The sequence below is a fragment of the Vigna umbellata genome, chromosome 6 (assembly GCF_029865625.1).
Source record: "Vigna umbellata cultivar VRB3 chromosome 6, Vumbellata_1.0, whole genome shotgun sequence".
Lineage (NCBI taxonomy): Eukaryota > Viridiplantae > Streptophyta > Magnoliopsida > Fabales > Fabaceae > Vigna > Vigna umbellata.
Window position 1 is genome coordinate 25,758,945 of NC_142170.1, and position 19,280 is coordinate 25,778,224.

Here is a 19,280-nt window from a genome sequence, read left to right on the forward strand (position 1 = left end):
TGTTTAAACATGTTTTTGAATTAATCACAGTGTTAAGAATACCAACTTGGTCATTTGGATAAGCTTTGAGTGCAATATGATCTTATTACTTTGATTTTAAGTGATATGCAAATCATAATCACTGATTATAGGCTTGTATGATACATATTTTGTGAAATTTAGTTGTCTGATGAATTTTTCCATGTTGAGTTAAACTAGTAGTTTTGAATCATTTTAATCATTGTATGTTGGAATGTCGATATGTTGCATGATTTGAAATTTCATTTGAGGTGAATTGAGTCATTGAATTGTGTATAGTTTGATTATTGGTCGATTTTTGCATTTGTGGTTGGTGTTAGACTGATTTTGCAGGATTTTGATGTCATAAAGTTGTATAATCCTGTTCTACAAGAATTATGTGGACTCACTAGGTGAGCTTATTCTCATCGAGTGAGCATATTTGGTCATTGAGCGAGTGTTTTGCCAATCACTTTTAGCTGAGTGAGCAGATCTGGTGGATGAGCGAGTAGATCTAGTAGTTGAGCGAACATGTCATAATTTTAACTAAGTTTACCTATACCTCTTATGATGTGCTTAATGTATGTAATTATGTGAATGATGAAAAGATGATTGGTTAATAACATGATTATGAGTATGTATGGTGTTTATTCAAGTATGATCTAGTACGATGATGAGTTTGTGTAGTTTTCTGTGTTTAATGAATCTTGTGTTATTTGAAGTGGTTTTAACAATATAAATAAATGTTTATTTGAAATTGAGAACGCTTATGGACTGTGATATGGTTGTGAATGTGAATTGACATGTGGTATGAGAAGAAATTTAAGGAGAAATTATGATATTGGTTATTTATAGTGTATGTATTGATATAGAGATTTTGTATTGAGAGTTATCCTAACACTCTTAATAACCATTTAATCTCAAGTAGAGAAGGTTGAGGTATGGTGAAGAGTAGTTGGAGATCCTTAGTCAAGTGGTTGTTTCTTGGCCATAAATGTTTGACGAATTAACTTTTGTATGTGGTAGCTTAGGTGAACGAGTTGTTCCACCACACACGGGTGTAGACTCTTAGAGTCTGATATCAATATATGTATCCAAATGGTCAAGTCTAAAATGAATGATTATATATCTTAAGATTGATGATTTCTCTATGTTATATTCTTATTTCTATAAAAATGTTATATGATTGTTTTTTGTATATTAAATTACCCTTTCCTTTTTGTTTGTCTGCATGTGTAGTTCTTCTTATTTGCAATGATCACCTTAATGATTTGGACAAATATAGATGCTCTCGTTGATCCAACACAGGACGAAAGTGGTGCTGAGTTTTAGATTTAGACGGTTAGATTTCTTGTCTTATTCAATTTTATAAAACAATATTATGATTTTGCCTTGGTGTAATAATACTCTTAATACTCTTAATACTACTGGGTCCTTGTATATATGTGTATATTAGATGTTATAGTTACTTTATGAGATAACTATAATAGTCTTATGTATATATTTTCTTGAGTAATTTATGTGTGACATCTCTTTTAATAGTTGTATGCTATTAAAATGGGATATTACAATGACTTACCTAATTTTATATTTTTTTTATAATTTATCCATTTTAATAATTTTTTTATTAAATTATATCAAAATAGTATAATTTTCAACTTTGCATCTCTCATCACTCTTTATCATGATTCAAGATCAAATTCTTAACATCACAAATTCTTATTAGAGGCAAATTTTAATTTTCTTTTGACTAAGGAGGAAGATCCAGCATGTCTATCCTACTCTTCACCCATTAATTTAGGTTTTGTTCACTTGAATGGATTTGGGGAGAGTAATTTTATGTTTAAATTGACAGATTAAATGAGTTTTTATTAAGTGATAAAATAACATTCAATTTAATTTGTGTTTCTGCTGAATGGGATCGGGAAAAACGCCTGCTACCTCCGTCCGGAAACACTCCTCCTTCACCAATCACCAATCGGTCCTTCTCCTCTAGCCTCCTGTGCGCTCGGTATCAGTGTAAATGGGTTGACCTGTAGCAAACACTCCGACGCTCAAGTCAGAATTGGCTTTCGCAAGTCTATATGATTATCAAAGAACAGAGAGTTTACCTTCTCCTTTGACTACTATTTATATGATTTTAGAGAATGTTTCCCATTAATTTACCATTTAATGACTTTCAATGCACATCTTAAATACTTGACAATGATCGTTACCTCATTAACTACATATTCATGAGCATTCAACTGCTGTCTCCAGTCCGTAGTTTTAGAAGTCCGTCCGACCGGACATACTGTACTTGATAGATCTGATCGGACACATTAGGCTGAGACACCCGATCGGACATATTAGCCTTGCTTCTACCCACTTGGTCATTGTCTAAACCTTCCTGGTCGGTTACCTGCCGTCGATAGTAACAATTTGTAAAATAGATATTATAAAAAATTAATAATCTTATATCGTGCAATCATTTGTAGCTAAATGACAAGTAAAAGTATAAAAAAGTTTAATGATATAATTTATTACTAAAGAATTTTCACTTTTGATTCTTGTTTGGAACTTAAAAAGACCATTTTGATAGAAAAGTAAAATAAAAGAAGAAGCAAACTTTAGAAATAGAGATCATGCACACGGCAGTTTAAATATGTAGAGGGGAATAATTAGTGGAGATGTGGCAATTATAAGTTCATGTCCCCACTTGTTGTTTTCGTTGTCAAATCACATTTTCTTTAAATTTTAGAGTAACTTAAGTTCAACCTATTCAATATAATATTTTTCTTTTTCTTTTTCATTCGTCATTGATTTCTTCTCCTAGTCAAGAAAGGCCATGGAAAAGAAAGTCTACACATTAAAAGATAATCACCTTATCCATCTCGTATTACTTTCATGATGTGATGGAATTAAGTATCAACCAAAATTTATAAAAAATTATCAGTGTTCTAAACTTTACCCAAAAACAATTATTAATGATTTAAAATGATAATAGTTTCACCTTTCAAAAACAAAACCTATAAATGGACTAATGTTCTGAAATTTAATTGTATAACTAATTTATTCCAAATATTTAACTGAGAGAATTTCTGTATCTATAACGCATAACGTAACATTTTAATTATTAGTTTCTCTCAAAATAAATATTATTTTTTTAAGTTTGATTTGACAATCGTAACTTTTAATTAATCAAATATATATTTCTAATTTTACCTTTAATGACTAACATATTTAATGTTGTTGGTATTTTTTATGAAAAAATTAAATTTCAATATTCTTGAAATAGAGAAAGAGTTTATACTAATTTATGTTGGATTTGAAGAGTTATATGAAAACTTAAAGAGAATGTGTTTTGATAATTATCTTTGAAGATGTTGATGTTGTAGATGTATTTACTCTTAACTTTTATGTGTTTTTGAATTTTTTTTCGAAAGGTATTCGCAAGCTTTCAATTTATCATGTAAAAAATTTATTTAAGACTAGAAGTATTATAGTTGAAATGAAGCATGAATTTATTATTAAAACATGAAGCTTATAAATAAAAAAGAAAATAATTATTCAAACTTCATTTTAGAAAAAATCATTTTCTCTTCTCGTCATCTTCTCTGCTCTCTATTTTGAAATATTCACTAATCCTTAAAGCTTCTCATAGGAATCTGGGTGGAAAACAAAGTATGTCCAATCATAATTTATTTCTCTTAGTCCATAATCATAAATGTATGTTGTGATCATCTTTTATGTTCAAATTTAACTTTTTTGTGAGCATAATGATTTTTTATATAATATCTTAGGCTAGACTAGCGAAATGACTTTGCTATTATTGTATTTTATTTATTTATGCATGTTTTGTGTGTTTGCTTGATTGATGTATGACTAGTGTGATTTGTGTTAGGTTAAGTATTAAAAAGTGATAATAAATTAATTGAGTGAAATTAGTTCAAATTGATGTTATTTTAAAACCAACCATATCATATTAGGCATATGAAATGAAATGAAGAGAAAAATTCTGTTTGAACTAATATACTCCCTTGATATATTTTCTTGATTTTTTGAGTAATGAGGAGTTGTAGGGCAAGCCACCTCTTATTGAGAAAAAATTGATTAATTGAAAATATAAAAGATTTAGTTATTGGGCAAGTCAAAACTCGTACAATGAGCTTTTAAATATGATTTCTAGTAGTTTGGTCATTCCATAAGTCAAATTCTCGACAAGTAAATTTATTTAATTAAAAAGTCGGTTGTTATTGAGTGAGTAAATTTTCACTTCGTAAAGCTGTTTTTATAAAACCCTCCAATGGTTAGTCCTGGGTGAACTAAAACCATTGGTATACTATTACCTTTGGCTGAACGAGAATTTTTTTTAACTAAATGCAACGTGTGTTTTATTTGTTAGATGAACTAAGTCTAATTGAGTAAGATGAAGTATTATGAACTTTAAGAAAATAAGTTTTTACCCTAATGCTAAAAATTGGTTTATATATATATATATATATATATATATATATATATATATATATATATATATATTAAGTTTGAATATTATTATAATGTAATGTTATTAGCATTTAATTTGGCTTGGATGTATATGTATGATGCTTTAGTTATGATATAACATGCAGTATGTTGTACATAAAGTTATTTTTTATGAAGGAAATATTATGTCGATTATGTTTAGGTGGTGTATTGAAATTGAAATTTTGAAGGAGATGATCCTAACTCTATTATTGTTTGACTTTACATGGAGGAAAATATCAGGTAGTGAAAGTCAAAGAAGGTTCTTATGATATAGTTTGTAGTGTGAAAAAGAATTATGTTTAATAGGTAATAGGAATTTACCTATCATATGAATGAAATTATATGTAGTTTTGATACGTCGACAACTTAATAAAGGTAGTATGATGTCAAAAATTTATGACATGAAGCTACTTGGACAAAAGGATTGAAAAACATTTGATTTTTGATATATGTTAAAAGAGTTTGAAATTATATCCATTAGAGTTAGAGATTGAGAAGTAAATATAACATGTATATGAATTTGATACATGCATTCTTATATAAAACTTAAAAAAAATCTAACTTACCCTATTTGTATGCTTGTGATGTAATGTTTATCAACTGTGATGTTTATGTTTTGTACAAGAACAAGGATATTGTAGGAAGGAAATCTCAACATTAATGAGCTATGGATCAATTCAATGATTTATGTTTTATAGATGGTTTGATTCTCTCTAAAAAGGATAAGGTTTAATGTCTCTTTATGTCCATATTTTAGTTCAGAATCTCAAATAGGTCCCCTTCTTGTTCGGCGTCTCAATTAGATCTTATTTTTGTAAAATTGAATTAAATAGAGACTTTCCGTTAAATTGAGATGAGCTGTTTAAGTGGCTGATTGTGTTTTTTAATGATGTGGAATAGATTATGTGAATTTTATAACTTTGTGATGTGAAATTTTATAATTTTTGAATTAAAAAAAAACTAAATTTGTCAAATTGGGGAAACAGTGGTCCTTTGAATTAGGGTTCGTGGAAGAAAATGGATAATGATATCTCATTCATGTTCTTCTTCAACGACGGTGGAAATCACTACAGTAATAGATACACCCTCACTTCCTAGGACGATATTGGCGGCGATGTTGCCTCCTCCCACACACCCCATGGGTTCAACTTGAATCTCTCGACGCTACTCATGGAGTTTTGGCCGCTGGTGGGGTTCGACTTTAGGAAAAAAGTCGGTGGAGGTGAGGAGCAAGAGGTAGAAGCTTCAGCCATGCTGAGGTAATGAGATTAAGTTGTTGGGGAATATGTATGCAAACTTCTTCAAAATCGAGTAATGATTTCAAAATTGGTGGGTGGCTCACACTAAAAAGATTGTCAGATAATACAAACTCTGCAGCATGAGATATTGAAGATGTCACTTTGAAATACACGTTTTGATGCATCTATCAACCAAACTGGTTGGACCCCAATAAATTGTAGACAAAGCTCTTCAACAGTTTCATTGAGTAATATGCCATAAAAGAATTTGTTTTTCTAAAAGTTGTGCGTTTTTCTAAAAGTTAGGAATCGAACAGAAATTTACCTATGCAGAAAATCATCAATTTTAAGGTAGTTGTGCGTTTTTCTAAAAGTTAAGAATCGAACAAAAATTTACATGAGACTTAACATTGGTATCTCATCTGTTTGCAGTTTCTGATTTTTTTTTTAGTTTTATTTAAAACTAAAGTTCATGCCAACAAAGTTAGAACTAAAAACAATTAAAATTTCTAAATTTCCATTTAGTTTGCCGCTGCACGAACTTAATGTTTGCTTAAAAGTCTTGGCAACTTCAATAAATTTGTCAATGTTTGGTATAAGGCCATTAACAGCAAGATGAGTAACAAAATTTTTAGCCCATTGGATCAAGCCAGGGTGCTTGGTTTCATCAATCAATTTTCTTACATTCATCTTTTCCACCACTCTGATCCAACTCAGAAAGCTTCCAATATATATATATATATATATATATATATATATATATATATATATATATATGAATACCCTGTCATCATGTAAGCAACCCGAAATTGGACATTAGCTCAATCATAGGCATTTATCATAGGCATTTTGTGGAAGGATGGAGGGAAATTGCACATTCACATATGGGTTTATCTACATGGAGGAGAACTGAAATTTTCTTGTGCAGAGGATTGGACTTAAGAAGAAGTTCACTTTTGGGATTCCAGGTCTCTTCAATAAAGTCGTAAACTACATCTTTCAGAGGTTAAGGGCAATCTGCACCCTCAGGGCATAAGCACCGTCATCGTGCCCTATTAAGTGTTTTTGGATGGATCCCGTTTGCGGGTGCAGCAAAGCTCTATACGTCGGCGCACAGTTTGCAAAAATGGAGATTCTGTGAAGTAGGGAATGGTGGTTTCATCCCTTTGTGTGGTCACTATTTCCATCAAGATTATCATGGTTAGGAGATGAACTCCAAGTACGAACATCAACTTCTTCCTCCACAATCGATGACCAAAGAACCCTAATTGCTTCCGTCACCCACTCAGTTTCCTCAATTTCTTTTCACAATTCTTCATTTCAAACAAAGGTGTTCGGTTGAATTAAAGTTTCCCATATTCTTTTAATTAAAATTAAAAATTACACCTCAGATTTGCTTATTACCGTATAAAGTATTCCACATCATTTAAAAAAAAACACTGTCAGCATGCCATGTAATACATCCTTTGACGCGCCAAACAAGAAAGGGACCTATTTGAGATTCTTGACGAAAATAGGGACTTAAGGAGACATTAAATTAAACCAAAGGATAATGTGTATTTAAAAAGTTATAAACAAGAGAAAAAAGTTCTATGACTGTATTAATCATCTAATACTTTAAGTAATTTATTAAACAATTCTTAAAATGTTTTAGAATATAATAATAAATTAAAATAAAAAGGGTAGAATTATGTGTTTTCAAAGTTTAATTTATTAAAACCTTACCTAATCAATTAACTTGAGTTTTTGAATTAAATAAAAAGCTGAGACAATCAATTTACATATTACAATTGATTAAAACGAAAAGTGTTGTAACTAATTTTGAATTATCAATGAGAATAATGGATTACCAGTTTAAAATATTAAAATAGTTTATTATCTAAATTAGTTTTCAATCATAATTGTTTTTGAAGTTTATAAACAAAACTTTGTTTCCTTCTTCTACAGAACCAATTCCATTTTGGAAAACAAATTCTCTGAGAGAATTGGATTAATTGATTTAATATGTTATGCTTTAAATACAACTAAACAGATAAATGAACTAGATGAATCAAGAAACTTCAAAGAGACTATTAAGAGTGAACAACAAAAGCTTTGGTTGTGTGCAATGGAAAAATAACTTGAGTAACTTAGAAAAAATAACACTGGAGACTTGTAAATTTACCTAAGGGCCAAAAGGTGATTGGATGCAAATGGATCTTCAAGAAGAAAGGTGAGATTCCAAGAGTTCAGAAGGCTCGATTTAAGGCAAGATTGGTGACAAAGGGGTTTAATCAAGTCGAAGGTGTGGATTACAATGAGATTTTTACACCTGTGGTGAAACACTTTTCAGTGAGAATTTTGATGTCAATTGTAAACGAGCTTGATTTATATTTGGAACAATTGGATGTTAAGACTACTTTTCTACATGGAAACTTAGAGTAAACAATCTATATGAGCCAACCAGAGGGATTTGCACTTGATGATAAGGTATGCCTCTTGCAAAAATCATTGTATGGTCTAAAACAAAGTCCCAGACAGTGGTACAAGAAGTTTGATGACTTCTTAACGAAGTTGAACTTTAAGAGATGTAGTTATGATAATTGTGTCTATATACTCGAAAAGGGAGTTTGGTTGTATCTATTGTTGTATGTAGATGATATTCTAGTAGCAAGCAAAGACCCAGGGATGATTAATGATCTAAAGCATGCACTGAATTCAGAATTCGAGATGAAGGATCTTGGAAAAGCTAGTAGAATTCTTGGAGTAGATATCATTAGTGATAAGATGCAAAGTACTTTATTTTTGTTTCAAAAGATTTATATGAAGATTATGGAAAAGTTTTGAATGTATAAAGCTAAACCAATGAGCACACCTCTAGCCCATCACATGAAACTCTCAAGGAGTCAAGACATCATGTCTGATGTTGATAGGAAGAAGATGGAACCTATTCCTTATGCTTGTGGAGTAGGCATCATTATGTATAGAATGATTTGTACTAGACCAGATCTTGCACATGTTGTTAGTGTTGTGAGTAAGTTCATGGCAGAACCTGCATAGGCTCATTGGGAAGCTCTAAAGTGGATTCTCAAATATGTGAATGGATCTCTAAACTCAGGTCTTCTATATCAGAGAAAGACTCATTTTAAATCCATCATTGAAGGTTTTGTTGGTGCTGACTATGCTTGATGTTCTGATACTAGAAAATCTCTCTCAGGTTATGTGTTTACTCTATTTGGAACAACTGTGAGTTGGAAGGAAATCTCCAATCTGTTGTAGCTTTGTCCACCACAGAAGCAAAATATAATGCTTTGGTTGAAGGGGTAAAAGAAGGTTTATGGCTAAAGGGAATGCTCTTTGAACTTGAATTCAAACAGAATAGTGTACAGATCTTTTGTGATAGCCAAAATGCTATCATCTAGCCAACCATCAAATGTATCATTTAAAGACCAAGCATATTGATGTTAAACTACATTTCATTAGAGATGTGATTGATTCAGGTGCTATTGAAGTGATGAATATTGACTCTAGTGACAATCCAACAAATATGTTAACTAAAGTGTTACCTAGAAATAAGTTTGAAAAATGCTTAAGCATGGTAAGTTTTAGTTATGTTTGATTTCATGGGAGTGGTTATATAAACTACATTGAAGTGTCAAGGTGGAGAAATGTACAATTGACTCTTCATTACAGTTTTATTATTTTCTTGTGCATAACTATTTATAACTGTTCAATAGTTATGATTGATTATTTTTCTTTTTGTTATGTTTATCGTTATGTGGATGATGTATGTAATTGTTGTAGTTAACAGAATAATAGACAATATTATGCTTTCCTTTATTCTCTCTATTTTGTATATTTTGTTTATACTTGTTTGAACCAACAATTGATTTATATTAATATCCAATGAAACATATTTTCTTAAGTGTATTTAAGGGTTAATCTTATAATTACTTACTATATTGTAATTATAATTACTTATGTGAGAGCTTTCATAGAGACTTAAAGAGAGTGAATTGTAGTTATTTTAAAGTTAAAAATACCGATACTGAATAGAGGATAATTTATGATCTAAGCTAATATAAATTTATTGTGAAATCTTTCTATTCTTTTCTCTTTATATTGATATTAACCAAACGTTTACGAATCTTAATCACTTCTCTGTTGGTCAAGTGGAGTGACACTTCTTTTCCTTCTAGATCCGAAAACGAACCTCGTAAAGAACCATCTCATACATTAGCAGAATCACATACATAACAGCTCCCAAACGCAGATTCCTCAAATTCCCAAAGACATCACAACAGAACACAGTCCCAATTGTTCCAATTCCAACACAACACTGTCAAAATGCCAGTTTCATCTTCTCTTACCTTAACACCCACAGTCCCAAGAATCGCCGCAACAACTCACGCTTCCCACAATTCTCACCCCACCCATCTCAGATTCACTCCCAATTTCAAACCTACCCATCTACGCGCCTTCCTCCCACTAACTTCACTCGCCCCCACGCGGCACCGCCGCGCGGTTGGACCCGTCTGCCTCTTCACCGGCATAGTCGAGGAAATGGGCAGCGTCAAGCAGCTCGGCATGGCCCCGCATGGCGGCTTTGACCTCAAAATCGCTGCTTCCACGGTCCTTGACGGCGTCAACCTCGGCGACAGTATTTCTGTGAACGGCACTTGCCTCACGGTGACGGAATTCGATGGCAAAGTCTCGGACTTTACGGTGGGGCTGTCGCCGGAGACGCTGCGCAAGACATCGCTGTCGGAGCTGGAGCCCGGGTCGCCGGTGAACCTGGAGCGCGCCGTGACGCCGACGAGCCGCATGGGTGGGCACTTCGTGCAGGGTCACGTGGACAGTACGGGGGTGATCGTGTCGAAGGTTGCAGAAGGAGATTCCCTTTGGGTGAAGGTGAGGACTGAAAAATCGTTGCTTAAGTACATTGTGCCTAAGGGGTTTATTGCTGTGGATGGGACTAGTTTGACTGTGGTCGATGTCTTCGACGATGAAGAGTGTTTCAATTTCATGTTGGTGGCTTATACTCAACAGAAGGTGGTGATTCCTCTGAAGAACGTTGGGGACAAGGTGAATCTTGAGGTGGATATTCTTGGCAAGTATGTGGAGAGGCTTCTTGGTAGTGGTTTTGTTTCATCCTATACTGATAGTTCTTGATACACATGGTTGAAATGTATGCTTGTGATAGATTGATTATCTTGATTTTGCTTTCTGAAAAAAAAAATACAATTTTGCTGGTTTTATATGGTGTTTTGTCTATGTGATAGGTGTTTGCAGTTTTGCATTAGTTCTTCATGATGCTATTGTGAATGTATGTTTGAATGTCAGTTGGGCGGGGGGAGGTTCAAATTGCTCTTAATTACATACAATTTCCCCTTTCAATTTGTGTCTTAGAATCCGGGTACGTGCCTTAAAATTCCCAAAACTAGCGCATTTCTAACCTTTATTATCCTTATTTAGTCTTAAGTTTGAATGAACTTCATATTGCAAACTTAGTTTGCAAAAGTGACTTTCTCTTTTTGTCCATTTAAAACTGAGTTTCGATACAAAATTGAAGCAATTCTCAGTTTACAGTTGGACCCAGCTGAAAACTGGACATGCCCTTAATTTTATCTGCTTTGATTGGTCCTGATGTGGCTTGGTTAGGAACTCAATAACATGATCAGACGTTGAACTAGAATTAAATGTATGGTAATTTGTTACATTCATATGGGACTGAGTCAGCAGGTAAATTCTTGACTATGTTTAACTTATGTGGTTCGAATATTCCAGATTTTAAATCCAGTTGCAGTCATCTCAACCTTAAAGAATTTGTTTCCATTATATTGATAAAGTCCGATTATAATCACATTTCACATGCAAAACATGTAATCACACAAGATATGAACAAAACTCTTGAACACCAACACCTAATGTAGAAACCTACTGCACTGGAACACCAAACTTAGGTGTAGAACGAATCACAATGGAGTTTGGAAGAAATTATACATTGTGACAAATATCTGAAAAGATTAAAGATCAAAGTGAATATGCAACAAAGTCACCAAAATGTCTTGAGATGAAAACTTTTACAAAAGATTTCATAATGGATGCTTTTCTAGTTCTTGGAGTTTTTCTTGATGTAATAAAATGTTTGGTAGCAAGTGTAATTGTTAAAACAGGAAAGCACAAAAACCAATTTATAGAAAAACATTTCTGATATGATTCAACCGACTGTGCATAATGATAATTAATTATATTGTTCTTTGTTGTAGCTGGAGACACAACTAGAACATCTTAATTATTTTTCTCATAATTAATTCTGGAAAGTCAACAAGAAACTCAACAAGAACAACTTAATTGATTATTTTAGTAATAATCGATTAAATGCACATATGTGTTTTGAAACAAAATTCAAGATAATAAATTATGTAAATTATGATAATTGATTATTTTGCTCTTAAGGCTTTTTTAAAGATTTTTGAAATATGTAAGTTCAAATCAAGCCTTATGATGAACGAGATGCAAATTATGACTTAAATCAAATCAAAATGCACGACTCAACCATTCCTGCATGAAAGCTATAAACACTCAATACACTTGGTTCATCATCAAAATTGTAAAATAAAGTCTTCAAACACCAAAATCCTTGATCAACTGATTCAACAATCTCCTTTTTCATGATGATCAAGACTTCATAAAACTTTGCATTATGCAGCTTTCATGTAGTGTAGTCTGCACAAAGAATAACTTTCTCCCCTTTCAGTTTTTATATAAAAGAGCAATGATAGGAAAGGCATAGAAATATTGAAACAGAATATATTCATTGATTGGTAAGAATATTATATTCACTAATTGAAGAAAAAGCATACAAGATAACAACCAAAAGAAACTAGGCGAGAACAAAAAAAAGAGGCAAAGACACAGGAGGACTAATCTATCATTTCTCAAGCGCCCCTAAATTCTTCACAACTTCTCATTTGTTTCATCAAGGAGCATTTTGTAGTGCTCTTGTCTCTCAACTTGCCAATTGTACCTTGTCAAGTTTATTTAGAAATGTCAGAGAGTAGTTGGTTAGGTTTCACAAGAATTTTCTTGGGTTTCTCTAGCTCCACTTTTGGAAGATCATCCTTAAAGATGAATCCATCTCCTTCTTCAACCCTATGTGGTGAAGCTCACTTTTATTAATCTTGTTGGAGTCAAAAATAATTTTAAAGACTTCATCTGTGAAATCTACTTTGTTGTGTTCCAATGCGTTGGAGATGAACACAACATAAGGAATAGGGTAAAGGGCTAACTGCCCGGTCTTCATGATGTTATCCACCACAATTCTTGCCAATCCATTTGTATGCCATTTTGAAGGCATAGATGATCAATATGTCTTTAGTAGTCACGTGATTTCTCCTCCTAGGACAAGAATCCACGCACTGACATATGTCAACAGTGTCTCATTCTTCTTTAATCTGCTTGTCTTGAGCAATGAAAAATTCTGGATGTTTGGGTCTCTAGGACAACTCTTACAGACACCAAACTAGTCAAAGTGTTCAACTTCCAATAGTAATGTTGACTCCATCAAGCTTGAGACCAGCTACATCCTTCAAAATTGTGCCCTCAAGTACAATTTAGACACCCTTCACTTTGGAATGCATTACACCATTTATCAACTTAATGTTTAGTGTAGAAAGCATGAACTGAATTCGGATGAACTTGTCTTCCATGTCAACAAACTGCTTGAGACTCTGATTATCTAACAACTCCTTGAAAGTAATTATGGAGTTCTTGAACTAGCTGATGTTGAAATACTTGTGGGCTATGATTGTTCTATCCTTTCACCCTTGCTCAATATGATGTCTCACATCAAGGTTTGAGATCCACCCTTCAATTCACCTTCTCTTTGCTTCCCATCACTAAAATTTTGTGCATCCACTCCTTGTTCGTTTTATTTTCAATACTTTGGCATCGCCATTTCAACCCAAGAGGATGAAATGAAGTGTGGTCCACAACAAGGGACTTCCTTACTGAAAACCACCCAGGCTCTTACTGAAATGCACCCAACAGTAGTTGAAAGGTGGATATCAAACCCTAATGTGAGACTTCCTTTTAATCAAGAGTGGAAGGATTTACATTTTAAGCAAGAGTGACAAGGATAGAAAAATCATAACCTACAAGTATTTTAGTATCAACTGGTTCAAGAATTTTGGATTTACTTTTCAGGAGTTGTCAGATCACATTATGAAGACTAGGTAGTTGACTCTTTACCCTATTCCTTATGTTGTGTCGATCTTCAAGGTTTTGGAACACAACAAAGTCTATTTGATAGACTAAGTTTTCAAAATTATATTAAATTCCAACAAGATTAATAAAAGTGGATTTTGCCGTATGAGACTGATAAAACAAGGAGATGAATTTGTCTATAAGGATGGTCTTCCTGATGGGGAGTCAGGGGAACTTGAGGAAATTCTTGTGAAACCTGAAGGAACCACTCTCACCTTTTGAAATGATGTTGCTTGACAAACTTAAGATCTACAGGCAGGTAGAGATGCAAGAGCACTAAAACAGGCTTCTTGATGACAGATGCGAAGTTATCAAGCATTCAGAGGCGTTTGAGAAAGACACATTGTAGGGGGTTTGAATAAGAAGATGAGGAGTGATGGTTTGGTCCTCATGTGTCTTTGCATTTATTTTGTGCTCTTGTGGTTTCTTTTGGTTGTTATCTTGTATGGTTTCTCTAGTTTGTTTTGTTTGTCTTCAGTTTTTATTAATGTTGTTTTGGTTCACTGGTGAATATAATGTTCTCATCAATATCCCTGAATATATTTTCTGTTTCAGTATATTTCTTTACCTTTCCTATTATTGCTCTTTGTTGTGAATTCCAAAGAGGCTGTATATTCTTTATGCAGATTACACCTGATGAAAGTTCTATAATAAACGTATTATGAACTTTTGGTCGTAAAAAAAAATACATTATTGTAAAATAAAGTTTTCTGACATCAAAATCCTTGATTAGCTTGATAAAAATGAGGTCATCATGATAGTTGTGTTAGTCACTGTAGACAGTTAACAAAAATATTAAAAAAAGAGCACCATGATAATTGAGATATTTTAGAATGTGATATTTTATAGATGTTATTTTTGATTGGCGAGTCTTTTAGAGATTTGATGGTTAAATGAGACTTTAGTTTGATTTCTTAAGTATTATAATGTTAATAGTCAGTCTATTATCTTCAATCTTGATAATGGTTGTCATTAGTTGTTCTTATGTTCTCACATAAACAAGTGTTCTCACTAGAGTTGTTCCTACTATATACGTTGCCTTTCGTATACACAATTATCAACGGATGTCATGAGTGAAACGTCTATAAGACTATAAGACACTTTTAATTCTGATGAATATTTTAGTCTGTGATTGCTAATATTACTTAGCTTGAAATGATTGATTTCTCCTTGGTAAATGTAAGGTACTTAATTGTGTAATCAATTTTACGGTGACCTTTTGCTTATGTTGTCATTGGACACTAGAGGATTATCTCACTTTACACCTTGGAAAGATAATTTTTTATGCACTTGTTCTGGACATTCTGTATCAATTATTGATCAGGAAACTTTGTCATCAGTGCAAGTTATGTGAGGGGCAGATTCAACTTTCATAGCTGTCATGTCATGCTCTTGATTAATTATCTTGGCAGACCATTCTGTTCATAAGTGTTTTTACCTTCAAGGCAAGTAATGGTATGAAGTTGTATGCTGTATAAATTTTGTGGTAAGAGTGATTGGAGGCAAACAGTTTATAAAGACATTAATCTTTTAAAGATTCGTGTGTTTCAGCACTTATCTTCCATTTGTGAAATAAATTCTGTAGAATTAGTGATCCAGGATTGAGCATGGCTATAACCTACAGATAAAATGTAACAAGGCAAAACAAGACAAAAGAGTCATTAGTTGAGAGAGAGAGTGAGAAGCACGTGGAGAAAGGGGAATTAAGGGCCAGGAGGGGTTCTCGACCCAAAACAACATACACCAAGTTGAAAGATTATCATCGGCTAAAAGAATAATGTTAGAAGGGCCGTTAGAAGAGAGAGTAGGAAAGGAAATTGTGGATGATCCGTTTTTCACTTTGGATCTTCATGTTTTTGTCATACTATCTTCTGCCATTTTTCTCTGTTCTACATATTCCACTGACACCGTTTTTTTTTTCTTTTTTTTTTGCAAATACAGTAATTTTTCGAAATGAGAATGAAATTTAGTGCCATTTAATTCTTTTACTGTTATTCTTGTCTTGTGCTGTTGCCACATTACATTGGTGCTTTCATTATGTCATGGTGGAAAACACACGCATGAATGAACTCTTGCCGGACGTTAAGCAAATGTTAGAGATAATGGAATCACGTGAGAAGGAGCATGTTGCTTGTTTTGAAACGTTAAAGATGACGTTGGAGATGGTACTCAAACAACATTCAAGTACGAAATCTGCTTCGTCAAACAGTGGGCATAATCAACCATTTCAGGTTAGGAGCATCAACTTGATTTTCCCCAATTTGATGGATCTGAGGTTCTGTAATGGATATTCAAGGCCGAACAATTTTTCAGCTATTATCAAACCCCGGATGACCAACGTTTACTTATTGCATCGATTCATTTAGATAAAGATGTTGTTCCCTGGTGTCAAATGATGATTCGTGAAATTCCCTTTCATTCTAGGCTCGCTTTTACAAGAGCTTTGGAGATGGAATTTGATCTTTCTCCGTATGAGGTCCTGAGATCACGTTAGAGATTTGAAACCTTTTATTCGAAAGGATGTTATTGCCCAATCACCAACCTCACTCCTCATAACTATTTCATTGGCCAAAATATACAAAGAAAAATATACCACCAAACCTAAACCATTTCTCTTCCAATTCTTTCAAAAAAATCAAACCAGAAACACAAACCAAGCCAACCCGCAATCCCTAAAATCCATCAGCTTATCCTCACTTTTACCTTCCCCATATTATAAGCCAACCAATGTCAAAAAGTTAACCTTTGCTGAAATGCAACTAAGAAGGGATAAGGGCCATTGTTTCACTTGTGATGACAAATTTTCTCTTAACCACAAATGTCCTAACAAACTAGTATTTTGTTTTGCAATGGGAAGAAGATGAAGAACCTGAATAGCAACCTAAGCCACTTGATTTAATTGAAGCAGTTGTGGCTACAGGTTTTCAAGACTATCATTTGTCCTATAATGCATTAAATGGCTCTCCAGGCCTAGGGACAATGAAATTCCAAGGGTTAATTAATGGTGTCACAGTCCAAATATTATTAGACAGTGGAGCATATCTCTCTTATTAAAGTATCCTGACATTGAAATTTTACTTGGGAAACCAATTTATTACTTTAAATGGAGAAAAATCATCCTTGCCACAACCAATCTACTTTAACCATATGAGGAGAATGCATCATATGCATGCCATTACTCAACTATTTACCTTACAATTTTTCCATATTGATGGTTCAAATGATCAATTATTAGATTTGCCAATTGACATGGAACTAGAACTTGCTATGCTTTCAAATACTTATAGAACAGTTTCTGATGTTCCATCTGGATTACCTCCGAGTAGATCTCAAAATCACTCCATTCCCTTGGTTGAAGGAGCTGATACAATTAAGGTGTGTCCTTATCGATACCCACATAGCAAAAAGGATCAAATAGAAGTTATGATAACTGATATGCTCACGGAAGGGATCATTGTCCCAAGCACGAGTCCTTTTTCCTCTCCAATCATTCTTGTCAAAAAGAAAGATGAGGTTTTGCACATATTATAGAGCATTCCATCACAATCAATGATAGTTTTCCTATTCCAACTATTGATGAGTTATATGGAGCAACCTATTTTTCTAAGTTGAACTTAACATCTTGATATCACCAGATTCTTGTAAAGGAGGAGGATAGGAATAAAACAACCTTTAGTACACACCAAGGTCACTATGAATGGCTTGTCATGCCATTTGGGCTCACAAATGCCTTGGCTATGTTTCAATGCTTGATGAATGAGATATTTCAATGTTACTTAAGGAAGTTTGTCCTTGTATTCTTTGATGATATACTCATCTATAGTCCCACATGGTCAGCCCATTTGTAGCAGTTGGAGGTGGTTCTTAAAGTTTTGCATCAGCACAAATTATATGCCAAAGTCTCCAAATGTTCTTTTGGATTAGAAGAGGTGGATTACTTAGGCTATACTTCGTTAGGAAGTGGAGTAGCAATGGATCAAGAGAAAATACAAGCTGTCTTAAATTGGCCTTGTCCTACTAATCTGAAGCAGTTAAAAGGATTCTTGGGACTCACAAGGTATTATAGGAAATTTATCAAAGGTTATGCTTCCATTGCAACCCTTTATCTAATCTGTGGAAGAAAGAAAGCTTTCGTTGGACTCAACAAATTACTGCTACTTTTGAAAATCTAAAAGTTGTAGTTACCAAAGCACCCGCGTTGGCACTTCCTGATTTCTCCAAGTTATTTACTCTAGAGACTGATGCCTGGTATAGGAATTTGTGCTGTTTTGAGTCAAGAACAACATCCGATAGCCTTCTTCTCTAAGAAACTTACCCCTTAAATGCAAAGACAATCAGCTTATACAAGAGAATTTTATGCCATTACAGAGACAGTTGCTAAGTTCAGATATTACTTATTAAGACATTGATTTATGATTAAAACTGATCAAAGAAGCCTAAAGTCGCTCACTAATCAGGCTATTCAAATGCCAAAATAACAAAAATGGAAAATTGTTGTGATACGATTTTTCTATTGAATACAAACTTGGCAAGGAAAAGTTGGGTACAGATTCTCTTTCAAGATCATTCTTCATGGCTTGGTCAGAACCAAAATTACAAATTGTTCATGTATAGAAGGAGGCAATACAAGCTGACCCTCAGTTATAGTCTATCAACGAACTATGTTTGCAGAACAAGGCACCAGACCGTCATTACTCAGTCCATGATCAATTGTTGTATTGGAAGGGCAGGTTGGTGATTCCTAATAGTCATAACTTTGTAAAGTAGATTTTGAGTTTCATACGTCTTATTGGGTGGACATGCTGGTTTGGGCATAACCTTGGCTAGAATTTCTGCTCAATTCTATTGGCTGGGTATGCAAAAAGATGTAAAGGAGTTTGTGCAACAATGTTTAGTTTGTCAGTAGGCTAAAAGTGACACTACATTACCAACATGCTTATTACAGCCTCTCCCTATTCCTATGCAAATTTGGGAAGACTTAGCAATAGATTTATCATAAGACTTCCACCTTCTAATGGTTTCACAATTATATTGGTGGTGTGATGGATAAACTATCAAAGTATGCTCATTTCTTCACTATGAAAACTAATTATACTAGCAAACAAGTGGCCAAGCTATTTCTTAAAAATGTAGTAAAGTTGCACGGGTTTCCAAAGACTTGTGTGAGATGGAGTGTTCACCAGTCAATTTTGGCAGCAATTGTTTAAGTTCAATGGACCTACAATTAACCTTACTACTGCATACCACCCTCAATCAGATGGTCAATCAGAAGCTCTTAACAAATGTCTTGAA

The 19,280-nt window shown here is 33.5% G+C and overlaps 1 protein-coding gene and 1 pseudogene across 1 annotated transcript; one reads left to right on the forward strand and one right to left on the reverse strand.

The window, feature by feature from the left end:
- Positions 1-6,194: 6,194 nt before the first annotated feature.
- Positions 6,195-6,940, reverse strand: LOC148197060 (glutathione S-transferase U18-like; annotated as a pseudogene).
- A 2,938-nt stretch (positions 6,941-9,878) lies between these two features.
- Positions 9,879-10,978, forward strand: LOC124821797 (lumazine-binding family protein). Its single transcript, XM_047293739.2, has one exon. The coding sequence runs from the start codon at positions 10,068-10,070 to the stop codon at positions 10,890-10,892; it is 825 nt and encodes a 274-aa protein (XP_047149695.1). The 5' UTR covers positions 9,879-10,067; the 3' UTR covers positions 10,893-10,978.
- Positions 10,979-19,280: the final 8,302 nt, after the last annotated feature.

What these genes read in the sequence shown, in the direction of transcription:
- LOC124821797 (XM_047293739.2), top strand. Translation starts at nt 10,068, where the DNA reads ATGCCAGTTTCATCTTCTCTTACCTTAACACCCACAGTCCCAAGAATC.